Raw genomic sequence first — 20,275 nt, forward strand, 5'->3', positions numbered from 1 at the left:
TCTTTGAGTAATATATTGTCTTATTTTTTCCCTTTTTAGCCAGTTGCAACAAGAATTTGTAGAAACAGCAAATTGAAAGTTTGAAGCATCTTCAATGTCATCTATGCCTTCAGTGCCATGTTATACACTAGAATTTTTTTTCCTCTCTAGAAAAGGAATCTTGGATGAGTATAGCCAGATCACCAGTCTTGTTACGGAAGAGATTGTGAATGTCCATAAAGAGATCCAGATCTCGGTTGAACAGATAGACCCCAATTCTGAGTATAATGACTTCGTAGATACTCATAGGTATGTATTTCCTTCTTGCTATGCATGTTAATGTTTCTTTAGAAAATCTTGCATTAAACTGCAACGCTGTTTAAGCAATCAGAGTTTAATTTATTTCTATTTGTTTCCCTTTACATTGTTACTTATAAAGCTTTAATCCTAATTTGAGAAGTAGTTCTACCTGCATGTGTAGAAGAAGGTTCGCTGAAAGTCAGGCTTTTAACCTTGTTTCTTTAACCATCCATCTATTTGGCTGGTTCTAGAATAACAAAATTCATATTAATGTTATTGTGATTCTCTGAACCATAACTTCGGTAATACGTGATGATCTAGATTCAGTATGGGCTAATTTACTGAGTATTTGGATGCAGTTTGCATCCTGTGCTGTGCTGTTTGTTTGCTTTATTTCTCTTACTGTCTATATTGTGGGTAAATGAATGCTAGGCATCTCTGTGCACACTGCAGTTATTGCAGATTGAGCAGTGCCTGAAACAATCTGAGTACACAGATAAGGCCTTTGACACGTCCCACTTGACATCCGCATCTCCAAATTGGAAAGATAAGGATTTGATGGGTGGACCATCCAGTGGATAAGGAATTGGTGTGAAGGCCACACTCAGAGAGTGGTGGTCAATGGCTCTGCATCCAGGTGGAGGCCAGTGATGAGTGGTATCCCGCAGAGGACTGTTCTGGGACCAGTGCTGATTAATATCTTTGTCAGTGACACAGACGGTGCGATTGAGTGCACCCTCAGCAAGTTTGCAGATGACACCAAGCTGAGTGGTGCAGTTGATACAACAGGAGAAAGGGATGCCATCCAGAGGGACCTGGAAAGGGTGGAGAAGTGGGCCCATGTGAACCTCATGAGGTCCAACAAGTCCAAGTGCAAGGTGCTGCACCTGAGTCAGGCAATCCCAGACATGAGGACAGACTGGAAGAAGAATTCATTGAGAGTAGCCCTGCGGAGAGAGACTTGGGGGTTCTGGTGGATGAAAAGCTCAGCATGAGCCAGCAGTGCATGTTTGCAGCCCGGAAGGCCAACTGTGTCCTGGGCTGCATCACCAGAGGGGTGGCCAGCAGGTGGAGGGAGGTGATTGTCCCCCTCTGCTCTGCCCTTGTGAGTCCCCACCCGGAGTGCTGCGTCGAGGTGTGGGGCCTCCAGCACAAGAAGGATGTGGGGCTGTTAGAGTGGGTCCAGAGGAGGGCTATGAAGATGGCCCTCCAGAGAGGGCAGGAGCAACTATGAAGAGAGGCTGAGAGAGCTGGGGCTGCTCAGCCTGGAGAAGAGAAGGTTCTGGAGAGACCTCATTGTAGCTTTTCGATACTTAAAGGGGGCTTATAAAAGCATGGAGAGCAACTTTTTGCTCAAGCAAAAAAAAAAAGATAGGACAATGGGGAACAGTTTTAAACTAAAAGAGGGGAGGTTTAGGTTAGAGTTTAGGAGGAACTTCTTCACTCAGAGGGTAGTGAAGCACTGGCACAGGTTGCCCAGAGAACCTGTGGGATGTCTTGTCCCTGGAGGTGTTCCAGACCAGGTTGGATGAGGTCCTGGGCAACCTGATCTAGTGGGAGGTGTCCCTGCCCATGGCACAGCGGTTGGAACTAGGTGATCTTTAAGGTCCCTTCCAACCCAAGCCACTCTGTGACTCTTGTGTTAATGCAAGAAAGTTTTATATTTAAAAAAAAAAAAAAACAAAAACAAACAAACGAAAACAATTGTGTTTGCCATTTATTGAACTGTTACTGCACATTGGTGCATGTGGAAATAGTTTTAAGACCTCTTATGTTATCCTTCTTTGTTAATTTGCAAATTGGTAGTGGTTAAGTGCAGGTTTATAGCAGGATTAGTGGACCTATGCATGTAGATTTCCCGAGAACCTTGGTTATCTTGTGAACTTAATTCAAAGAACTGTTTTCAGTTTTATACTCTGGTATGGTTTTAGGACTCTGTTCTTCATTCAAAGGAAAAAGAAGATGCAGTTGCTGCTTTCCATTTATTCCATATGTGATTTTATCTATATTCCATTACTAAAATAATTCAAAGTGTAATGGTTTGCTTTATGCTCCACTAAAAGATGCACGTTAATTTTACAAATACAACATTTATTTACTGGATTAGGTCATCAGAAGTTGTTGAACAAGAAATAGAGTTTGATACGTCTTTATTAGAAGAAAATGAAAACCTTCAAGCTAATGAGATCATGTGGAATAATCTAACAGCAGAAAGTTTACAAGTCACGTAAGTCTTAACAAAGCTTTCTCACTTCGGAAATGCAGTCCTAACTTACATCTCACTCATCTCATTGCTTTGGTGTGTCCTCATTTTTAAGGTCTGCTTTCTAAAAAGGAGAATTTTCAGGGTCTAAGCCCTTGCCTATTGCTGTTTTTATTGTTCTTTAGCACAACATACCCAGGCCTCATGGAAGACTTGTCAGCACTTTCAATATAGTTACCTCTCCTCCCTGTTTAACTTATACAGTGCCCCATTTCTACCATTAATCTTCCTTGGGAATTCATTTACTTCCCAAAAGTGTTTCCACATTCAGTTTTCTAGGAAAAACACTGAAATCTGTTGATGAAGCCACCGAGTACAGTACTGCAGTCAGTGATTTGGATTGCCATCCAGAGAAGTTTTCAAATACATTATTTCATTTGTTCTGTAAATGTTTGTTTTAGTTTTTAAAGGAAATTCTCATCCATCCTTACAACTTTTAAAATGTTAACTTACTAAAACAAGTGTAGGTGTTGTATTTCATTTCATGGAACCTTCAGCCGGTGTGGTAAAATATTACTGCATATCTTTAATATTCATATTTTCATATTTAAATATTTTAATTAATTTTACCAATTTCATCTTTAATCAGTTGTTACTGGCGAACAAATTTCCTGCTGAAGTTGTTATCCTTTGTTAGAATGTTCTCATATCAACCTTAACTTTTCCATAAAATGGTCCAATGCAGTCGCTTGTGAGATTGCAAGTATTAATTGTACACTTATTCATTTTTTTATATTTCCTACAGCTTTTTAAAGTGATAAAGTCAGAACTTCATTGTTTTATAATGACTTGGTGTCTGTACTTTATTTTAGTCCATGTTTGACTTGTTTGCTTTCAAATGCATAACTAATCTAAATAACATAGCAGAGGTTGGTTATTTTTTTTAAAAACTTTTTTTCTGCTTAAGCAAACTTGAAGAAAGAAACTGTTGTTTCTTATAGTTTATTGTGAAAACCAAACTCATAGAGAGTCCTCATAACAGTAAGATATTTCAAATATAAACGCATTACAGTAAAGCTTCAGTAGATTGTTCTAATCCCATGCTTCCTCACTATGACAGATTTTCTAGATTTTCTTCATTCCTTTTCAAGGTTATTAATTGTCATTTCTTTTTTTCCTGTTTAATCCAATTCCTTTTAATATTTTTTTCTTAAATAGGTATTGCAATAAGTTTTTAAATGTACACTTTTAGTTTTCTTTGTCAGACTTGTCCTCCTTAGTACTAAAACAGCTTCATCTTTCTTGTGAAATAATCCCATGATAATTAAAACCCCTCCCTTCTGTTTAAATATGCTTCTGTTAATAAGACACTAATTACATATTCTGCATCATAACTAAAGTGGGATTATTCCTGGATAAGCTATGTAAATATTGTACATATCTAGATCATCTTCAGCTCTGTAACAGGAAAAAATACATGCACAAAATCTACCTTTTTGATATGTTTTACAGTTTTTCTGAGACTCTACCTTCTGTAGCTCAAAACAATAAGTAACTTACTTTTTGGCTTTTTAGTGCTTAGAAATAAGACATCAGCATATCTAAGGAAAAAGGCTGAAAAACTGCTTTTCTAATAAAAACAGATTTCATCAGAATCTTTTATGTTTGTAAATATGTATCTACATATTTGCCTAGATAAACACATTCAATGCAGTTTCCAGTGTGTCCTGTTACTGATCTTGTATTCAGACACTTCAAAATTCTCTTTTAAGTGTTACTGTCTTCAAGATCTTCTCTTTCTGGTATATGTTATACTAGGAACTTGAAGCACAGAAGTTTGTCTGTACTATCGTCAGACCAAAGACTGGCTTCACCAACCATCTTCTCTCTGGTGTTGGTCAACAGGGAAAACTAGGGGGAGGAGAATAAGAACAGTGTCATCTCATATTTTTCAGCTTGGATATGTTATGACTTGGAAGTAGTATTTGTTTGGAATAGTATTAGATTTCTTTCATGAGTTTGTCCAGTCAGTTTCAGTATGTACAAGCATCTATTGTCAGTAGAATATCTGGTCAAGGAATTCTAAAGGTTAACTTCATAATGTATGAACCTGTTACTTTTCAGTTTAATTTTTTTTGACTAAGTCCTTGTTTTGGCAAAGAGTAGGAATAATCTACCCCTTTCCACTCATGATAATCTAAGCTTCTGTCGTACTCCTACTCTATCATCTTTTTTTCGGAGGAGTCTTTATTTGTAGTTACTCCTTTCACAGAACTTACTCATACCTTTTATCAAGCTTGTCATCTTTCTTTGAACGTTTCCAGGGTTACTGTATTGTTTCTGAGATGAGTGACCAGAATTGTACAGGTAGTCCAGATACATAGTTCAGAAAAGTGCATAACGAAGTTTCCTTTCTTCTTCTGCTTCATTTTTAACAAATCCAAGGGAATCACTCCATTTGATTTCCTGACTGGTGCAGTGTGTCAAGCCAGTGCTTTCATGGAATCATCCATTTTAATTTCAAGATCTAATTTCTGAGTGGTACTGGTCAGTTTACAGCCAGCCACTTGCTGTGTAAATAAAGTTTTGGATTGTTTTTTCTTCTGTGTATTTTCTTATTTCAATATGAATTTAAATTAATCTTTTAAATAACAATCCAGTTACTGAGTATTGTAAGATCCAGCAAAATCCTTTTCTGTTCTTCACATTCAGCTCTCTCCTTTATTAGCTCAAAAACATTGTATCAGCATTCTTTGTCACTTTTTAAATTGCCCTTTGTTTGGGTTATTAAGAATGTATTAAGTGCAGATTTTTGTGGAGCTCCACTAGCTATCTTCCAGCACTGTAGAAACTGACTGCTTATTCTTAGCTTCTTTGTTCCTTTTTCTGGTTTGCTTTTTAGTGCAGGTGAGAAGCCCTTCCTTTTACAACTACTTAGTTCTCTTTAACTGCTTTTGCTAATATGCCTCATTAACTGCTTCTTAGATTTTTTTTTGGCTATAGTCTTGATTTAAAACCACTATAGAAAATCAAACCAAAACAGGTATTTGTTTCAACTGACGATGTATTACTAGAAGTTTGCAAGTAAGATCAGTATATTTATCGATAGATGATGATTTTTTCCCTTCTGTGTGTTAAAACAGTAAGAATTAGACTGTTGAACTCTAGTGTTTAGATTATTGCCTTGGATCTTTTAAATACTACATCAAAATGTTTCTGCATAGGAGAGATAGTTTCGGTATCTACCAAATATAGATAAATCCAGTATACTGACTGGATTTAATTTCCAGACTTTGAAGGGATACAAAGATATATATTGATCCAAACTCAATAATTTTGGTTGAATCTGTTGTATTTGTAAGCATACGAGAGACAATCGACAACTTTACATACATACCTTATTGGAGGATTTAATAAAATATATATCCTTAAAATGCATTTAAGTGATGAGAAAACTGATTCAGTTTTTTGCTTTTAGGTAAATTTGACTAAAGATTTGACAGAGAGAGGTAGTGAAAAGTTGTTGTTGACTAACTAACCTTTCTAAGCTGTTAGAGAGACATAGTGTCTCCTGATAAATATTGATGACTGTCTTAGACCAATATTGAAATATTTGCAAAAGCAGAACAGTAAAAAGTTTATGCTTGGAAGATCCTAAAGTAACTCAGAAGTTTTTGGAAGAACTACGTTGACATTGTTTCAGTATGATGCTGTAATATAAAATCAGACATTTCTGAAAAGTTAAAGTATTTCAATATGTTGATTCGTCATGTATCCAGTGATGAACAATCTTATTAGTTTGGTTTTAATTCATTGAATACTGGTGCTTGTGTATATCTATATTTGGTAGATACTAAAGCTCTGTCTCCTCTGCAGAAACATTCTGTTACAGTACTTTGAAGATGCAAGACAGTGATCTCACAACTACAGATCATCAGCCTAATTCCTGTTATTTCAGCACATGCAGAATGGATCTTTAAAAAGTCATCATCTGTGGATAAAGGATGCAATATACTGATCTTACTTGCAAATTTCTAAGTGTAACATCTGCTTCTTGTGAGTCAGTTGTTAAGCCAAATACAGCGTTGATTAAAATGCTGATTAGAAGGCTGATCAAAAAGCAGTATTTTCAGCTAGAAAATTGGTAATTAATTTTTAAGCAATGTATTAAAAAAGTTGATAGCTGATATTAATTTAGAGACTGTGTAAGAAAATTGTTGTTTCTGAGAAGTTGAGCATACAGATTTGATAACCTAATAACAATAAAAATGTTTGATTAAAAAAATGGGCTTCTGAGAAATGTTTCAAGTGTTGTTCTTACCTCAAAATAAACACATGCAGATGCAGGTTCATTTGGGAAGTAAACTTTTATCATTCACTATATGGCTTTTTTATAGTCATTTAAGTCTTATAACATCTATGACTGGCTGAATAAAGAATGTTTAATCAACATTGTATAAAATATATTGGGAGGAGAGAGAACTAATTCAATGTTAAGATCAAATTATTCAGTCTGGTATATACAGCACCTGCAACATGGGTCCCTAGATATCTAGAGCGTGTAAATTACTCAGTTGACCTCTGATACTCTCACATCTGGAATAGTTTGGAGCAACAGATCTGTGCAGTAGCAAGTACTATATGTATTTTGCTTTTATTCCACTCTTTACTACTTTACAATTGGGTTTGAAAATACAGAGAAAATAGATGAAGATGAATAGGTGAGAGAAGATGCACACAGTGCTATATATACCACTTCCTTTTGGGCATTCGCCTATCCAAATATATTTTCTATATATTTTATATACATGCACACAAAAGTTTTTTTTATTTTTAATTTTTCTCCTGGTTTACAATTGCTTCATGCCAACATATCTAGTTTTATATTTATTTTAGAAGTCATCATTATGTGAGTATTTGTGCAGAGTTATATGAGAAGTGTGTCACAAAGTCTCATGTTACATTTGTTGACTTTTTGGTTATCGAAATATTTGCTGCTATAATTGCAAAGTTCCATTAATGCTTTTGATGTGCAATAACTGTTTTTCTGTTAGTATTAAGTGTTCTTGTACAAGTTTTTTCTTGACTTTGAATTTTCCATTAGCAAAGATTATGTGGCTTTTAAAAAGTTAACTGTAGAGAAAAGTATACATCTTGCTTTTATCGTGAAAAGTGCTGTTTTAATTGGTAATGCAGGACCTGTTGGTTCTTTTTTCATTGTTTCTAAATGTGTATACATCCCAACTACTAATTCTGTGTATTTAATCAATGTGCTTCAGCAGTCATAAGGTTTTTGTTTTTTGTAAAACATCTCATATATTAGCAATATATTAGGAAGTCGTTAATTCACAGAATTCGTCACGCATTCTAGAGAAAATTTTATTGATAGAAGAACCTGCAGGCTGCAGGTCATTCTGTAACCTTATATGTTTACACAGGCTAGTGTGGATCTGTAAAAATATAGGTTAATAGTGTAATATAAATTTGTATCCACAAGAAAGGCCATCAAGCACTGAGCAGTATAAACTAAAGACTAATGCTTCTTCTCATCCTCAGGAAAAACAACAGAAGTTTCCAATGTTGTACAGTTTTTGTATTCACAGTATGAATTTCTGTAATGTATGTCTTACAGGTTAAAAACAGTAATAGAAGAACTGATGCAAACACAGCAAACGCTTTTGAGCAAAGAGGAACTTGTGTTGGAACTAGAGAAAAAAATAGAAGAGTCCTCTAAGACTTGTGAAAAGAAGTCAGAGTAAGTGCAATTGAAATTTCAAAATAGAGTAATTTGAGGGAAAAGTGTATAATGTAATTCTTAATACTTAAATAAGAAATAATCTCCAGTAGTCTTGTTCTGCTTTTGTCAGAAATGATTCTTATTTATAAACAACAACAAGTTAGTGTCCCATTTCAAAAATAAACCTTCCCGACTGCAGATCCTTGTTAATTAGAGAACCGACTGCCTCTTTTAAATTAATTTTGGTGTCATACTGTTGTGATGGCTGAAGAAGTGGACCTTTGGTTAGTGTTGTAACTTCAGCTTGAAGGAAGAAAAGGAGTCAATTTAGGTTGTCTCTTTGATTGACAGAGTTCATTGTGTGCATACAATTTTGTGAAAGACTTTTCGGAGTGGAAGTAATGTAGAAGACGTGTAATCTTTCTTATGCAATAATATGTTTGAAACTTGTCAGGTTGGGTTCATTCTTCATGGCATTTTCTTCAGAATACTGAATGTAGAAGCAATATACCCTATGGTACCACTCAGTAAATAGTGAAGGTGAGGGATTAATGGTTATTTTACATGCCATAAATAAATCATTCATCACAATGAGTCATTCTGGTGCCAGATCACTGGTCGTCTTCTACCTCTGGTTAATATTCACATCCTAGTCTAGACTGAAGTAATTACAACAGATAAAAAAAAAAAAACACAAAACACTTTTCTGTCTGTAGTGCTGTTTTTCCAATTCTTCTTGTGACCGGTCATAGTCTTACTAACTTGGTCATAAGTACAGATTTACAATGGCAGTGAAATGGAATGCAATTCCTCAGGTAATGCTGTCTGCATACACAAAATAAACTTTCTTAGCTATTTGTTGAAGGCACCTTGTCAATTGATGCTATCAATTGTATTTTACTCATATAAGAAACTTTGTGTGTGTTTAGTTACTGTGATTAGATAATTTTCTGTTCTTTCTTTGATGAATTACACATATACTCACAGTATATTTTCCAGTTACCTAATTCATGAATTCATGACCTACCTTCTTGCTGCATGTCACATGAAGGATAAACAGTCTGATCCAGAGAGTTTTATATATGTATAAATATATATATATATATGAATATATATATATTAATAACATGACTTTGTTTGTCATTTTTGCTGCTTTTCCGTAGGAATGTTTCATTATTCATTATTGTATTCATTATGTATTCATTATTGTCTTTCTGTTTCTCTGAAAGTAGTTCAGACTATCCCTGCCTTTCCTGCTGTGTGTAGGCTCCTTTGGCTAATCCTGTAGCAGACATTTGTGGTGTTGAGAAGATGATTTCAGTCCAGACTGCACCTGTCTTGAGGCTATGTTACTGAGCCTCACCTAAGGTGTTGAGCTTCACCCTTCAGCCCTGAGGAGATCTTCTCTGTAGCTGTTTTATCTGGGCAATATGATGGTAAAGTCTGCAAAACTGAGTTTCCTATTTCCTTCCCTTGAACCAGTTTGGAATTCATTTGCCTCCCCACTTCTTTCTGACCCAGCTTCAGCACTGCCAGACTGAGCTGTGTTTACTGACTTTACAGTTGCAGTCTGTGCTGGGGCTTGATAGTGTTTCTCTGTGTCTAATTCTGGCAGCACTATGAATTGAGCTTTACACCTACTGCATTTTTCATTAGGGCATGTGGTGAAGTGTATCTCCACACCCGATTTTGTGTAACTCCTCAATATTAAACTGTACTGGTACTATTTTCCTGGCTCCAATATCCAGTTCTGCCTTCAAATGACAAAATCACCTGCAACATGGAGATTGTTTTATATATGTGTGTGTGTGTGCGCGCACAGTACACCATCTGCACTCCTGACAGGGTATCATATTGGATATTTGGTCTTCGATTCAGTTTACCTTTCTACCACTTCCCTACCTGTTGCCCTCTTCTGGTCTCACAAGCATTTTTTACATAAGATCTCACTCTGTGAGGCTGGTAGTAGCTCTTGCTAGCCACAAGAACCATAAAGTTTGCATTCATAAAAGCCATAGGCAAAGAGTTTATAGACACTAATTCTTTATGCATAGATGGATTGGTGAATGTTCTCTGATGGATTTGGGCAAAAAGTCAAATGGTTATCCTGGTACTCATCTTGCCACAGTCCAGGAAAGAGAATATAGTACTGGAGTTTCAACATCTAGGATATGTCTTCTCTCTGGATCATGAGTTGTAACCACTCAGCATTTGGGTTACTGTCATTTTAGCTATCTTGTATATTCTCCAAAGTTCTGCTGATGGTAAAAGGCCATATTTTCATGGGGAGATCTCTTTTTTTTCTTTTTTTCTTTTTTTTTTTTTTTTCCTCTGCCATAGTGAGGATCAGATGAAGAACACTGTCTTCAGGAGAGATTATTAATTTATTTGTGTGATGTTTTTAAATATCCACAGTCTCACGCTGAACTTTGCTTTTGGGTCTTCCAGTTGTGGCTTCATACATCAGATTCATCCTTTCCGTACAAGTGATCATTTGGCTGGTTGTAAGGGCTTAGGTTCTTTGGTAACTTAGTACAATGCACATCTCTGGGGATATGACATTTTATCTTTTCCCGCCAGTCACAGATGGTTTTATTACTTTAGAACTTGTTTGAATAATCATCTGTTTCAGGATAGTTTGTGAAGGAATATTTTGTCATCTAAGACTTCTAGATTTTAGTGTGTTTGAGCTATGCCTATTTCATGTCCAGTGTTTACATGTGGAAGTTATGGCAGAGCAGCTTCTTATCGTGTCAACAACAAGGTTGAGTAGTCTGTCCTGCTTTTTTGGACACAATTGAAGCTGTGGATGTGCAAAATTGATAAGCCTTGCAATTTTAAATTTTTTTCTTCTGGATTTTCCAGTAGTTTTGTGGGCAGTGTTGACAGAGCTACTTGAAACTTGTTCAAGAGCACAACAACCAACTTCATTTCTGAAGTAGGAATAACATGAGACACACTTGTTTTTGTCAGGGCAAATGAAAAATCCTTCAATATCTGCTCAGGTTGTTATCAGGGATAAATTCTAAATTTCCTTTTTTCTCCAAAGGGGAGAGCTCACAGGAGTGTATGTCTTCCAGAAGTTATCCTGAAAGTACAGAGGGACAGAGTACTGTGATTTTCTTCAGTGCCCTTGTTCTCAGTAGATCTGGTCCTTGACGTCCTTAATCTGTTCTTTCAGACTGTGAGAACTCTGTCTCTTTCTAGACCACGTTTCTAGTCTCAGTTGGAGTGCTTTTATAGTTGTCCGTGTTGTACCATTGATGCTTTTCTTTGCTGGGCAGTTTCTGTCCATCTTTGGTTTGGGCAGTTCCTAAGGGTAACAGAGTCATCTAGGTACCTGCTTGATTGTCTATTTTGGAGTGTTTCTTGAAGTTGAATGTGGCGGTTCTTTGATACCTTAATGTAAAGAACTTTCTTATGGCCGTCTTCATTTAATTGATCTCTTGTGTTTTCCAAATGAGGAAATTAGCTTTCTAGCATTTCTTCTGGTATTGTCATTTCATGCTTTTAAGACTGAGTTTGTACTTGACAGTGTCAATGTAAGAAGGACTTTTTGCTTTTACACACACAGGTCTCCATCCTTCTGGGAGTCCCTCAAACTCAACTTTATTCATTTCTAGGCGAGCTGCAGGGTCTGGGGCTTTGTTTATTTATCTATTTATTTATTTCTGTGTGGGGTCTCTTCAAATGGCTCTCTGGTTGCCCGCAACGAAGGTGGAAACCTTGATGATTGCAGCACAGGAAAGTGGTAAGAGACAAATACAGTCTTTTTATGTACCTGTCTGCTTCAAGGCCACCTATATTTTTTTTCATTCCAAATTTGTTTCCAGCACAAAAACTGATTAACAGTCTTCAGTGCTGCAGCTGTTTGAGAAAGGAGAATCTTGGGTCATTAACAAGCTGCTTTTTTATAAGGTAACAGTTTGAAGTCTGTCAGTGTAAGAATGGAGGCATTAAATCTCTCCAATAAAGAAGAGTCAATAAATAGACTAAAAACTGGAAAGTGGACGTAAAACATAACTGTAACTAAATCTTGTTAGTCTGAGTTACTGACCTGGAAGAAAACTAACAGATAAGTTGAGGTGACACACTAGTAAACTCGAACTGAGTTCTGTATTGCACTTGGCTAACGGTGTTTTAATCTATCCAAATGTATCACAGGACCAATGATTGAGTTCGGAAGGGACCTGTAGAGGTCTAACCTCCAGTGGTTAACCAAAATGTAAACTTACACAAACAAAAAGGAAAGTTTATGGTAGTTGAGGGTGGCTGTTGCTCTGCATTAGGAATAGAGTTGGAGGTAACAAGGGTAATTTGAAAATGCTCCTGTGATTTCTGAATCTGTTAACAGAAATGTACTATATAATGGTGGTATGGGTAAGACCACAAATAGAATATGGGATCCAGTTTCAGTAGATGTTGCAAAACAGAGGGACATTCAGAGCAGAGTGAAAAATCATGTCAAAAGATGAAAAAAAAAAGGTGGGGGGGCACGGGTTTAGCTGCTTGTGGAGCTCAATTTATTTAGCTTAAGAATGTTAAAGAGCTACTTGTGTATAGTCCAAAATATATACTTAAGCAGTAGAGGACCTTTCAGTCCAGAAGATAGAGACAACAGGTATCTCTAACCTTAGGTTAGATTGCAGTGGGTTTCTCATCACTGGAAATCATAATCTAAAAGTCTATTTCTTCTCTAAAGGATGGGGAACCCTAGTGATTATAAATTCAGTCAAAAGTGGATGAAAGTAGTAGTATCTGCATTTATTGTTTTTGTTACAGACTGAAATAAGAAAACTAATGGCAAAGTAAAAAATACTGCTTTTTTGTCTTGTAGCTTTGAGAATTTTCTAATGTTGGCTTCTTGTGCTTATGTCTTCGAACAAATAACTTTGCTGAAGAATTTTCACACTCTTATAAAAGTTTAGTAAAATTTTCTTCATCGAGTGAATAGATAGTGATTAAAAAAAAAAACTACACCAAAAAACAGGTTCCAGTATTGAAAATGCTTTCTTTCTGTAGTTTTTGTAAAGCAAAGTATCCATTTTAAGTCATGTGCATTTTAAAATTATTTTTCTTTGCAGTATTGTTCTTTTGTTGAGCCAAAAGCAAGCACTGGAAGAACTTAAGCAAACAGTTCAGCAGTTAAGATGCTCTGAGGCAAAATTTGCAGCCCAGAAAGAACTACTGGAACAAAAGGTTCAAGAGAATGATGGGAAAGAACCACCACCTGTAGTGAATTATGAAGAAGATGCCAGATCAGTCACTTCTATAGTAAGTTTTACTGAATTGTGCAATTGTGCTATTGTACTTTGTTCCTGAGATGAGATGCTCAAGACATACATTCACATGGATGACTCAAGTGAATAAACTTCACTTTGCATTTGTGGAGACTTAGTTGTTTAGAAAAACAGTTCAGTTGTGTGATTTATTTATTTTTTTAAGATGTAATAAATTCTAATACTTTATGTATGTCCATAGACTTCATTTGGCTTTCCGTACACTTTGTGCTAAGGTTCTCATTAGATTGCTTTATAATTAAAAGTGTAAATCCTTAAATAGATTTAATGAACATGACCGAGTAGCTATTGGTTATTTTGTCAGCTGTGTTGAAGAAATATATTCACAATTGTAGATAGACAACTAACAGTAAAAGCTGTTGGAATCAGTGCATACATTGTGTAACTGAGAAATTAATATTACATACTCTAATAATTCTTTTCAACTCACATTTGTTTCTTTGCAACTTATTTTTAAATGTTTACATGCTCTTGATAATCAAAGTAAACTTCTACTTGATGAGACACTATGTAATTTTTAAAAGTACTTTGCTAATATTTTGTGACTTCCTTTTCTCAGTTTTATGCAGCTATATGGAGAGACAGTAGGCCACATCAACAAACAAACAAACAAAAAAAACCCAACCAATACCTGTTTACTGAAGGGACAGACAGTAGTGTTTTCTTTTACGGATTAGGTTTGACATATTTGAGGTGTATGTGACTTGTTTTCTTTAGAGGTTTAGCCAGCCATTTGTTTTGGTCTGCAGAGCAGCAGCTCAGTGGAGTGATGATGAAATGGCTGTCTTTGAGAGGAAAGCTTTTGTTTTCTATCTATTTGAGGAACCAAGTTCTCTTTTCTGCATTCCTACAGTTATACTTAACTGTCAGTCATTTCTTAACGCCACTAAATTTGTTTAATATTTACAAGACACTGTCCATTTTCATTGCTACAAAACATTATTTCATGAAGTTTGAATGCTTACCATGATCTAGGAGGAGATGATAATACACAAAATGGTGAGGAAAGAAAATAGGATGGATCAGGAAAATGATTGTGAAAGAACATGAGGCTTAGGGTTTTTTGGAGGTAGGTGATCTTGTTAGCTTCTTTTAATAACCTGTAGTAGTGCTACTGAATATTGTCTGAGCAGTCTGAATGATAGAATGGTATTTTTCCACCCCACTTCAAGGATACTAAAGTCTTCTTCTGGTGTCCAAACTTCTGTTTCGGTGTGTAGGAGAAAATACTTGCATATATGTGTACGCTATACAGAATTTTGACCTCAGGATTTTTTTTGAATGAAAGTTACCTATGATCAGTTGTCTTTTGGCTGAAAGAGATGTATACTGAGATTTTTAGAATTACAAGAGAAATACCTTCTCGCATATGTTGAATGTGCCAAGAATAACAATTTTTTTGCTAATTTGACTCCAGAGGATTTAGTACTATGATTTGTATATATCATGAAAAATGGGTATGGTTTAAGTGCTGGGTGTTTTCCCATGAATAAGTTATTCAAGACAGGCAAATATCACTTAAGTTTTGTTTAACTATTAAGTTGATAACCTGTGCTAATAAAATGACTAAATACTGGTAGGTAGAACTGCAATTTAACTCAATAAAACTTTGTTCCATTTCTTTCGTTGTTTTTTCAAAAAAATTAAAGGCATATTTGAGAGGGAAGACTTGACCTCTCAGTCAGAAAAGTAATAGGCAGATTAGCTGTGTATTTAAATAAGCATCCTGTCAATTTGCATAATAGGATTTTTTTCTTTTTCAGTAAGACTCCTTAAAATTATGTAGGTGACAAATGATCAGAAATGGAACGTTCTTGCTGCTGATGCTCATCCTACCATTATTCAGGAGGAATTCATTGTTTCAATATTCATTGTTTCCTCAGCTATAAGTGTGTTTAGGTTTCTCTTTTTTATCTAAAGCCATGTAATCTAAATGTAATCTGATACTACATTTGATTGTAGCTACTCCCCTTGGAAAATTCATTGTAAATGCATATTTTAAAAATTGTGTTCTTAATAATGACAAATGTTGTATTGACTTATATTGCGAGCACGCATATGAAGTATATTTTGATGTATTCAGTCACAACTGGATTTTTTTTGGTGATTTTAAATTAAAAAGTTGAAGTTCTGTTTATATGAAGTATTTATATTGTAGCATATAAATACAGCCAATTTCATGGAGCAATAGTTTGCAAATTGTTTTGTTTCCCATCTCTTACAGTAGGTTATGGTGCTGTAGGACATTAAAGAAGAATGCAGTTGTGAAACACTGATAGGATTTTATAGACAAGCTTATTTTACCTGTGTGCCATCTTATAGCTTCTAAAGTTTCCTTGTTCTTTTTTGTGTCTGAACTGTAGGAAAGTTCATATTTTTTAGTCATCAGTATGGTTTGGCTTCGTGAATATAGCTTATGTTTTGCAGACTGTTAGCTCTATAGTGGTGTTCATGTACACATTTTAAAAAAATAGAAAATTGCTGGATGATTGTTTTGTTCAGTCATGATAGCATAGCAAACAATAAGAAAAAATCCTGAATGGTTGTATTCAACGATCCTGGCATCCTATATGAAATAAAAACACACCACACTGTATCTTCTTTTTTCTAAAATTTATAGCTTTGTAATGGGATAACCATGCTTTTGCATGGTTAGAGATATTTAAGCCCCTTAGAATAGTTGCAGTTGCAATACTGTGCCCAGTGTAATCAGGATAATTATAGTTAACTTGTTCTTCTATACTTATATGAGATAGACACTGTGAAGTGGTTGACTATTCCTAGTAAAAAATTATATTTTTGTCAAAATAATGTAGTATCCAAATTATTATATATTATGCCATTTTACAGAAACTAACTGGAAGCTTGAGCTAGCTTTTCAGTGTTTAGTTAATGAATGCTTGCGTTGTCGTTTCTCTTAAGATACATATGTTTTTCTTGCTATTAATTGGATCAACAGAGTGTGGTAATAGTCCACCACAATTAAAACAAAACAACAAGAAAACCCCATTGCATCTAATCATCTGATTAGAAATAAAAACACCAAGAATATTTGGAACATTGCAGTGCCAGTGTAAAATTTGCTGAAGTAATTAAATATAACAATGGTGGTTTGCATTTCATAGTAAGACTTTACAATTAGAAGATCAGTATTGACTTGAATATTGTTACAGAACAAGAAATCTTCAGGGAGAACAAAAGCCTCGCAGTAGACTTAATACCAAATAATAATACAAAATAATAATTAATTTTGTTTAGCATCAATACACTGAAGTCTGTGTGCCATTTTAATATGTCTTTTCCTGTTTTCCTAAATGACAGAAACAAATATTGTAAAGGTGCAAACCCAGTATCTTTAGAAATAAGTACTTAATTTTTCTGATAACTATTTAGTGTTTTTTTTTTTTTAAATAGAATGCAGCACTTTAGGGCATGTGGGAGTTAAATTGGCACTACTGCAGGTCCTGTTTAGAAACCATATTATTATTTCAGCATTGGCGTGGTTCATATAGACTTATTTTGCATACCTTAGCATTATACTGAACAATTGATAAAACTGAGACTTGGTATGCAAGCTCTGTAGTGCTGGAAAGACTTGTCAGCAGGTGGAGCTCAGTGCCAAAAGACTAGTTATGACTGAATAATCTACATTTCTCATCATAACATGTGTTTAAAAGAGGTAGAGATGAGACACAGAAGTGTGGTGGGAAAAAAAATTGTTCTCATTTTTCTAATACCCTAAATAATCTGAAGTGGTGCTTTTTTTTTTTGTGGTAAAATACAACTGTGGTGTAGAAAGTCCCTAATGCATGATCTTCAGCAGCGTGTAAGCAAACCAAAGGACCTGCACAGCTCTGCTGCTTATGAAGCAACAGTGCAAAGTTACTGCACTTTCTCTGTGTGCTTTTTAAAGGACTTTCAGTCCAGCTTGGTTGTCAGGATGGAAGGCATTTGCAATACAGACAAGCCAGGAAAGGGACTGTGAAGTCTCTGATAACATGAACTCAGGATAGGTAAATTGGACAGAAGGAAGCTGAAGCATCATCATAGAGCCAGTAGGATGTGTTAACTACCAGTGCATCATTGCAGGAGAATGCTGTACTTAACGCTGTATGCAGTGGGATAATAGAACATAGGTATCAGCATGAGATTTCACGTTTCTGAATTCCTGTTACAGGTGTTGTAGCAGAAGTATGCAAAAGGAACAAAATATAAAATTTCATGTCATTTCTGATTGTTTTTACTATCTGTTATTCCTTTCTAAAAGGCTTCAGAGATCCTAGTCTCAGTGGTTGCTTTAAAAGTAAGATATGTCAACTTCTGGTGAAAATTGTTTGTGGTAAATATTAAAAAAAATCTTTACAGTAGTTAGGAAAGAAAAAATATTAAATGCACAAAACAGTGCTAAAGTACTTATTTTCCTAATTTGCTAGTGCATTGTACTCCTATCTCTGCTTTCCGGATACCATGAATCAGTGTTCCTTCTGATAGTGTGATCAACAAACCAATTGTCTTAGAATTGTTTTTGGTCTTACATTCCTCATCAGGTTTGGATTTGAGGCACGTATTTTTTAGGATTCTCATTAAAATTGTAATTTACAAATTTAATCAATTTGCAAGTTTTGAACTTTTTCAAAATGGTTACATAGATACTAAAGGGCATTTAGAAGAGTTGACTGTGATTAGACATGCTTCGTCAAATGAGTTTTATACGACGTATCATAAGGCCCTTAAGTGTATCATGGAGTACCTATGCTCTAGGGAGTCTCATTTTCCCATATTGTCCAAGGCTATATAGAATCTTAATTTTCAAACAGATGCAGGGAAACAGTTAGCTTCTGTGACAGCCCATTGCAGCAACAGCAGAAAGCTTGATATTAGAGTTGGATTTTTTTTTCTTAGTGACTCAGAAGAATTAAGGCATTTCTATGCTTTGTACTGCAACGCCAACAGCTCCCTTGTCTATCTGTCCATGTAAGTAATTCTCTGCTAATTTATGTCTCATGACATTTATATAAAACTAAGATTATATGTGAGAGCGTTTATTGTGAACTGGTAGGGGAGTCCTTCACAGTTACTTGATTTATGCATGTCTGTACCTGTAGACTTCTGCGTTATTTGAAGGTTGTAAAGTTTCTTGTCAATAGAAACAGGGCGAAAGTTTATGCAGCATTGGTATCCCTATCCTTTTTCTTATTTTTGTCTCAGCAGAGGAAACACTGCCAGTGCAGTCATGTTGTAGAAATTATGCCTCTTAATTTATAAGACTCGGAAATAAACAGTTGTATTTGTTGGATTCCTGGACAGATGGAGTTCAACTAAGTGATCTTTGCTTTGGGCTGCTTTCCAAAGCTTGCTGGCTGGGACTTGTGTTTTTGGTTCACAGACAGAACTTAACATGGAGCAAAGATGCGCCAAATTTCAGATGCTCATAGCAAGTGTGAAGAATGAACTCTGTTATTCTTGCTGTAAGAGTATGTTCTAGCATCTGTTTCTCCATAAGTCCTACCTGCCTGGTAGACATGCGTCAGAGGAAGAACAATCCACAAAGAGATACTAATGCAAAAGACAGGTAAACTCAGCTCTGTTTTTTTCCTGAGTCGGTGTAGGAACACCCACCGGTCCAGAATTTGAGAAAAGAGCTAAAGAAGCCTTTGAGTCTCTTTGCTGTAAACATGCCTGGAAATTTTTGAACTAAAAGATTAATCTGACAGTAATCTTTTGATAGACTAGGACTGAAATTATACATTTCTTACGGAAATTACCTGGAAAAAAAAGGGTTGAGCAATAATCTAGTCTCTCTTGCATAAAGACGCAGAATTAGAAGTGTGAATGAACTTCGGGAGGAATTGAGAGAGGTAACTTGTTCAGAGTAAACAAAACTCTCAGAATATTTGAAATGCAGAATTAGTGTACCCTCTCTGAATGAAGGAGAATGTATGTACATTCTCTGAAGTACATACACTTCTCTTGAACTGCCAAATATAGTTCAAGAACTTTCAATATTCCTTAAGGAAGAAGCCTTCATCATGCTAGTGTTGCAGCAATGTATACCCCTGGGGCATTTGTTATTTCATTCAAAATCTTCCCTGGGAATTAGGAAAGCTTTACTCAGAAGTTTCACTTTGAACAGAAGTTACATACTGTTATCCAGCATATGTTACAGTATGTGTTGGGACATTTCTATGTGTGTGTTGGGAAGAAAATAGTAATTCTCTGCTGAAATTGTCATCATCTCCTTACATTTGTTTTCATAGTGATTTGACTGATTAACCATGGTTGTTAACTTCTCAGAGGTAACACACAGGCTTTTACGTAACAGAAATAATGTGGTGGCATTTGCTAGGTATGTATCATCTCTTTCATTTTTTCCTTTTTCTTTCCCTTTTCTCCTTCCTTCTTTTTTCCATGGCTGGTTGAAAATGCCCTCATTCTTAAAGGCAATGATAATGCTTTTGAAAGTCTTAAAGTCTAGTATATGATATTTATTTGAATTAGAATTTATGGTTTTAATCTAGTGCTGCTGGTAGTTTGTCACATTTGAAGAGTACAATTTTATGGGTTGTTCTGCTGCTACTCCTCTTTTTTGCCATGTGGGGAAGCTCTTCCCTGCTACAAAATGAGGGATCAGAACAGTAGTCTAATCAGTTTTTCAAAGCACTACCCTTATGATACAGGCCAGATCACTTTTTGTTCTAATTTGTATTTTTCATTGTTGGTGATCTTTAATTTAATTGTGGGGTAAATGATAAAATC

The 20,275-nt window shown here is 35.5% G+C and overlaps 1 protein-coding gene across 13 annotated transcripts in view; it reads left to right on the top strand.

Moving 5' to 3' along the window:
- Positions 1-20,275, top strand: part of FER (FER tyrosine kinase) — a 201,359-nt gene that overhangs the window by 45,170 nt on the left and 135,914 nt on the right. For 11 of the 13 annotated variants that reach the window (XR_014576434.1, XR_014576435.1, XM_083816304.1 and 8 more), the window contains 4 exons: positions 151-288; positions 2,387-2,506; positions 8,115-8,237; positions 13,304-13,493. Coding sequence is in view for 11 of the 13 variants with exons in the window: in XM_083816304.1 (XP_083672430.1) it covers positions 151-288; positions 2,387-2,506; positions 8,115-8,237; positions 13,304-13,493 (571 nt within the window). In the remaining 2 variants the exon portion in view is untranslated. Of the gene's footprint in view, positions 1-39; positions 289-2,386; positions 2,507-6,358; positions 8,042-8,114; positions 8,238-13,303; positions 13,494-20,275 lie in introns of those variants that run through there. The other 2 variants (XM_083816302.1, XM_083816303.1) reach the window with 2 other exon arrangements.

Source organism: Anser anser (assembly GCF_964211835.1).
Source record: "Anser anser genome assembly, chromosome: Z".
Taxonomy (NCBI): Eukaryota; Metazoa; Chordata; class Aves; order Anseriformes; family Anatidae; genus Anser; species Anser anser.